The sequence below is a fragment of the Merops nubicus genome, unplaced genomic scaffold (assembly GCF_000691845.1).
Source record: "Merops nubicus isolate BGI_N331 unplaced genomic scaffold, ASM69184v1 scaffold27835, whole genome shotgun sequence".
In the NCBI taxonomy this organism is placed as follows: domain Eukaryota; kingdom Metazoa; phylum Chordata; class Aves; order Coraciiformes; family Meropidae; genus Merops; species Merops nubicus.
This window is the reverse complement of record NW_008610765.1, coordinates 13,495-19,845: the sequence shown is the minus strand read 5'-3', so window position 1 is coordinate 19,845 and position 6,351 is coordinate 13,495. Positions and strand designations below refer to the sequence as shown.

General features: G+C 56.1%; 1 protein-coding gene across 1 annotated transcript in view; it reads right to left on the bottom strand.

Moving 5' to 3' along the window:
- Window positions 1-248: 248 nt before the first annotated feature.
- LOC103773637 (corticotropin-releasing factor receptor 1) overlaps window positions 249-6,351 on the bottom strand; it is a 19,589-nt gene continuing 13,486 nt past the window's right edge. Inside the window, exons 8-12 of the mRNA XM_008941012.1 lie at window positions 5,521-5,593; window positions 3,761-3,846; window positions 1,840-1,975; window positions 1,615-1,656; window positions 249-396 (exon numbers count right to left, since the gene is read on the bottom strand). Coding sequence (XP_008939260.1) covers window positions 256-396; window positions 1,615-1,656; window positions 1,840-1,975; window positions 3,761-3,846; window positions 5,521-5,593 — 478 coding nt within the window. The 3' untranslated portion in view covers window positions 249-255. The remainder of the gene's footprint in view (window positions 397-1,614; window positions 1,657-1,839; window positions 1,976-3,760; window positions 3,847-5,520; window positions 5,594-6,351) is intronic.

The following is a 6,351-nucleotide window of genomic DNA, read 5'->3' as shown; positions in this document are numbered from 1 at the left end:
CAGGGGGGCTGCCCCACAACCTCTCTGGGCTCCTCTGGCTCCTTCTGCCACCCCAGCAGGTCCCACTGCTGCCAGGGAAGATGACCAAGCAGCTTCTCAGCCGTCCTCTCCTACAGACCTCCCCCAGCAAGGGGGACAGGAGCTCCTGCAGGGCGTCCCATGGGTGCAGCGAGTTTGTGTGAGCTCTGCGAGGCCGGGGGGGTGCTGAGCTGTGGCAGGAGCCCCCCCAGCCCCTAGAGACAGCTCGCTCCTGGCTCAGACGCCCGTGGACTGCTTGATGCTGTGGAAGCTGACCCGGGTGGGGGAGGTGGGGATGGACATGGCCCGTGCCACGCGGGCACGGAGGGAGGGCTTGTCCTGCCACCGGTGCCACCGCTTCCGCACGGCCGACCTCACCTGGGGGCACAGAGGAGGGCATGGTTAGTCACCACCCAGCTCTCTGACCTCCTCCAGAGCCACCAGCCATCCTCCTCCTTGGACCTCCAAGCAAAAACGCTGCTGGAACCTTGCCCAGCTCTCTGGGGGCAGGGGAGGGGTTCTGGCAGTGCCAGTCACCTCCGGGGGCACCCAGCTTTGTGTAATGGGAAATGCAGCCCCTGGAGCTGGGAAGGGGGATGAAAGGGAGATGAACCCAACCGAAGGTGCCTCGGAGGGCACAATGAAAACAACAAGGAGGAAGAAATCTAAGCGGGGGCTCTGCAGGAGAACCAGCACTTTACCTGCAGCATCAGCTGCTGCAAGGGGCTGGGAGAGGTTTGAGTGACAGTCAGGGAGGTTTTATGGCTTGTCTTGTTCCTGTTAGTGGCATTTCTTCGATGTTCAATCTGCCCTACAGCAGCCCAAGTGCTCTGTGTGGCAGCTCACTGGTGAAGGATTGATTTTTCATGGACTGCAGCATGGGATGGTCCTGGGAGATGGGCACCGAGTGCAGGCGGCTGAGCTGGTGCCCTCGGGTGAACACTGAAATGCTCAGGCAGCCCAGCTGGGCTCCAGAGAGGGAGGACCATGGATGTGCTCCTGGGACACTAGCGAGCCCTGATCCAGCCCCTTTTCCTCTGCATCAATTCCCTCTGGTTTGGTAACAAACCCTGGGGCAAAGTCTCTTGAGCCAGCAGAGGTGCAGGAGTGTTTGGAGGAGGCAGAGGAAAGAGCTGCCCAAATGATTGGCCCCAGGACTGGCCTCTCCTCTCACCTCCTTTGCTCTCTGCTGCCTGTGCTTCGGGTCAGAGCCTGGGAGGTGCCCTCATCTGTGTGCCCAGCACCCCCGTGTGCATGGCCATCACCCTAGGGAAGGATTTCCCAGGGACAGGGGGGCCCTTGGCTCTTCTGCTGCACTAAATCACAGGGGTGCACCCTTGGACCACTGGTCCTCAGGGTGGATTTTCCTCCTCCAAAGGAGGAGACTGACAGGAGCTGTCCCCAGCTGGGCACGTTTGGCTGCAGATGTGCCTGGAGCTGCAGGTAAAGCACCAACTGACCAGCAAGTGCCTTCAGCTGGGGAACTGCCAGCACCCTTCAAGCCCTGTGTGGAGGCAGAGCCTCAGGCTGAGCTTGTGCCTGCTTGCAGGGAAGGCTGTAGACCCCCACGAGTACCCCCCAGCTCCTGGTGCTCACCTCACTGTTCAGGAAGCAGTAGAAAACAGAGACGAAGAAACCCTGGAAGGAGACAAGCAGCAGAGTCACCACAGAGCTACTCCTGGCACCCCCAGGCTCAGGAGCTTTGGAGAAATCCTGGGGTTTGGGGAGGGAGCAGACGTGGGGGGAGGCATCAGCCAGGATGGGATCCTCCACATCCCCTGGCAGAGGGACTGGGATGGAAGCTAGTGCTGAGGACCACACCTGGAAGGACTCCAGAAAGGAGTTGAAGTAGATGAAGACAATCCTGGAGATCTCATCCTCCCCTGGGTTGACAAAGAACAGCATGTAGGTGATTCCCAGCAAGGGCAGCAGCACCAGGGTGGCCTTGACTGCTTTCCTGGGGAGAAAACATGGACCTGAGCTGCTGCAGTACAGCCCTGGGCACAAGGACCCTCCCCATCCCACTGCCAGCACCAGCATGGCTGGGTCTGAGCAAACCAGGACTGGGGAGGGGATGGGGCAGAGCTGAGCTGTTTTCCAGTGTGGTCCCCAAGTGACTGGGCTGGTTGGAGCACTGGGCACCTTCTGCAGCTTCTCCATCCCGAGAAGGGCAGTGGATATTGGAGACCTGACCTTGAGCTGGCCTGAAGTGATTGCTTGGCTGGTCTAAGGCTCAATTAAAAAGGAATTAAGGAGAGTAAAATAATTCACACCCTTCAGCATGGGTTTATGAAAAACTTATCTCAGCTAATTAATTTGATATCTTTTCTTGATGAAATTACAAAAGCTGTTTGTGAAAAGTAATAGTGCTGATACAAGAGGAAGGATCAGGGCTTGGCAGCTCATTCTGTTGGATTAGGGGATGAGAACAATGCCAAGTCAACACTTCTTGCTCAAAAAATCCTGTTAATGGACAGATTCCAAGGGGAGCTGAGGAGAGGAACAGTCATCTCTGGCAGGGCTGGGCTGGGCAGGGCTGGGACTTGTGCTGCATCGCTGACCTGGAGCAGAGCCACAGCCACCAGCACAGCCTGGCAGATGGCACAGAGGACCTGGAGATAACTGAGGTCATCAGCATCCTCAGGCTGGCAAGCTATGGGACAGCACAAGCACCGGTGGAGCTTCTCCAGGGGAGCAGCCATGGCAGCAGGGGATCCATCAGTTTTTGGCCAAAAGCCATTGTCTAAGGTGAGCAGGAACCCTCCAGGGTGGTCCCTTGCCTGGTTTAAGTGGGACTGCACAGTTTATAATCTGCCAAAATCTCCACGTTTTCCTGTCCTTCAAAATGTTTCTAGGAAATTTGGAAGTTCTTCTGCCCAAAGGTGAAAAATCTTCCCTGCCAAAATCAGGGAAGTACTGGAAAGCCAAAAGTCTCTCCGTTGCTGACTGACAAGCAGCTTATTTCAGTAGCCTTCATCTCTGCTCCCCCCAGGCCTAATTGTTCATCCCAGCTCAAGGCTCCGTGGTGAGGAAAGTTGGCATTTCCCAGTGGAAGCATCTGAATTTTTCCATTCTCATCTGAAAAAAAAAAAATCACCCTCCACCCCAAACCTACTTCTCTTGACTGCAGCTGGCCATCAGTGACCTCACTGACACAGTGAGATTCCCTGATTCCTGCCCAGAAAACGATCCAGAGAGCAGCAGTGACAAAGGCCAAGGTGCCTTTCCTGTGCCAGGAGCTCTGGGGAGCTGCTCTGACCGTGCACCTCCCAGGCTGTCTGCAAGCTAAAAGGAAGGGTTAAATCTCCCTGCCTTGTGCTGCCTTCTCCCTGCAGCTTTGCAAGAAGGTGTCTGGGGTGGCATCGATTCCTTACTCCTTCCTCAGCCTCACCTTTCCTGCCAAGCAGCGATTTAATTCTCACCTCCATGCCAGGATTTGCAGCTCCAAGGCAGGAGAGCTGATTGGGTCCCACCAAAGCCAGGCTTTTTCAGAGAGACTCAGCTCCCAACAGCTCCCTTCAAAGGCAGATCCTACCATCCACCTCCATCTCAAAGCTCTCACTGGCCAGGATTTTTCCTCACCCCCAGATACGACAGTCACGTGTCTCCAAAACCCATTTGAGGTGCTCTTAGATGTCTCTCCATCCCTGTGATACCTGCCTGATGGGGCTGTTCCTATCCCCCCTCATCGTGCTGATGCAGTTTCTAGGTCTGCTTCCTTCAGGGTTGCTCATGCTCTTACCTGTACTGGATTGTCTCTGACGTGGTTGAGGCTCGGAGCTTCGTCATGAGGATTCGGACAATGTTGAAGAGAAAGATGAAGTTGATCTGGAAGGAAGAGGGCACCTGGCTGGGGTCTGCTCCCCAACGTTTCCTCCCATTTCCTCAGCAGAGGCAATGAGCTCTGCCGAGGGGAATGGGAATGTTTCCTCCTGAACCTGCCTACTGCCTTCCCTCCACTGGAACAGGACATCTGACAGGAGCCCCTATCACAAGAGGGACGTGGAGCTGCTGGAGCGTGTCCAGAGAAGGGCCAGGAGAATGATCCGAGGGCTGGAGCAGCTCTGCTGTGAGGACAGGCTGAGGGAGTTGGGGCTGGTCAGTCTGGAGAAGAGAAGGCTCCGAGGTGACCTTATTGTGGCCTTCCAGTATCTTAGGGGGGCTACAAGAAAGCTGGGGAGGGACTTTTTAGGCTATCGGGTAACGACAGGACTAGGGGGCATGGGGCAGAGCTGGCAGTGGGCAGATTCAGGCTGGATGTGAGGAAGAAGTTCTTCCCCAGGAGAGTGGTGAGACCCTGGGATGGGGTGCCCAGGGAGGGGGTTGAGGCCCCATCCCTGGGGGTCTTTAAGGCCAGGCTGGAGGAGGCTCTGGGCAGCCTGATCTAGTGGGAGGTGTCCCTGCTCATGGCCGAGGGGTTGGAACTGGGGGATCCTTGTGGTCCCTTCCAACCCTGACAGATTCTGATTCTGTTTTAGCAGAGGATTTAGCAGTGTTGGCTTGATGGTTGGACTTGATGATCTTAAAGGTCTCTTCCAACCTAAAGCATTCTATGATTCTATCTGCATTTACTGTTTGAAAGCAGGTCAGCAATAAGACTGAGGAGTTTGTCCAAGGGGGCAGGGCACACCAGGAGGCTGGTGAGGAAGGGCAAGAGTTAGAGAAAGGGCTGAAGATGGAAGAGTTGGGAGAGGAGGAGGAATAGAAGGGATTTTGGGAGAGTGGCTGCCCTCCCAGCAAGGAGCCACTTGGCCACTCTCCCAGCTGCTGACCTGCTAATGAGGGCACAGGAAGGTGGCACTGGGAGCTGAGGACAATTGACACAAATTAGAAGTGGCCTGGCTACCTGGAGGGCTGGGAAATGAGAAGCAGGCTCAATTATTCAGCAGGGCTGATTGGTGCTGGTGATTAGTGTTCCCTTCTCCTTTCTCAGCGCCCGGCAAGGAGAGAGGAGAAGCTGTGGGACCTCGTGCACTGCTTTCCCCCTGCAAACACGGGCTGGACCCCCAGCCCTGCTGCTCCTGACTTGCCACCACTGCTCTTCTTTGGCCCTTTCCAGAAGGGCAGAGCCTCAGTAAATCATGTTGTGGTTCAGGCATCGCTGCTGGGCCCAGGGGCAGAATCAAAGTGATGTGGATCAGGGAATGGAGTTGAGGAACCCAGCAAAGCACCCACCTGCACCCAAATAGTGCCAGGGCAGGGATGGGGGGGCCTTATCCACGCGTGTGGAAGTCTGCTGATGGGAGCACCCCTGTCAGAGTGAGGTCTCCATGCTCCCTTTCTAGCCCACGCCAGGCCAGCAGGGTCAGGGCAGGCTAATTCCTCCTGGGGGCGAGGTGCCCAAATTTGCTGAAGGTGCAGATTTGGGTGCAGGCAGCTGGCAGGGCTGTGGGGCAGCACGGGTGATGCTGAAGGAGGTGGTGGGACTGTTCAGGAACAGCCTCACCCCACCTGCAGATGGGCAGAGCCTGCGTTTAGCAAGCAAGGTGACTCTGCTCTTACCAGAAGCACCAGGATCATGGGGCCTTGGTAAATGTAGTCGGTGTAAACTCCTGCTCTCTTCCCAAACCAGCACCTGCAAGGCAAGGACAAGCAGTGTCGGGGACAGTTGGGGACAAGCCTGCAGTGTGAGTGAGCTGGGTTTATTCCTGGCCCTGCAAATCACTGTCTGTGGGGTGCAAGCCCTCCAGCTGAACCTGCTGCAGCCACGAGGGAAGAGCTCCCCAGGACAGAGGTGCAGGAGGGCTGGGGGGTGTCCACGGGCCCCATATGGATGTGGGAATTGCTTATTGCAGGGTGAGCAGGGACAACCTTACACACAGAGAGGTCAGGGTTGGCTTTGTCCCCAGCAGCCCCTGCAGGAGCTCACACAGACACATCCCTGTCCCGGGAGCACCCAACGGGGGGCAAAACTAACACTGGAAAACATGACAAGCTGCCTTTCACCTAAACAGGCTCCTTCTAACCTCCCAGCCCCCTGGGGAACTCTCAGGTGCCTGTTAAGTCCTCCCTTAACACGTCTCTGTGAAGCTGGCTCGGGTGGTGGTGATTTGTGTCTCTGCTGGCAGATTAAATCCCAGCTCCATTTAGCAAACACGCTGTAAGAGCTGTGGCTTCATCTCACCTTTCCCCCCTTAAAAATCTCATTTGCCATTTGAAGACTAAAATGCAGCAGCAGGCAGGGCTCCTGCTGCAGAGAGCCTGAGGAGAGACTGGCAGAAAATCACCTTTTTTTTTTCCTTCCACCCTTTCCATCCTGCCTCGTGTCAGCCCTTCCAGGCAGGATCTGTGCCTGCCACAGTGATCTCCAGGGATCAGGGATAGAGAGAATGG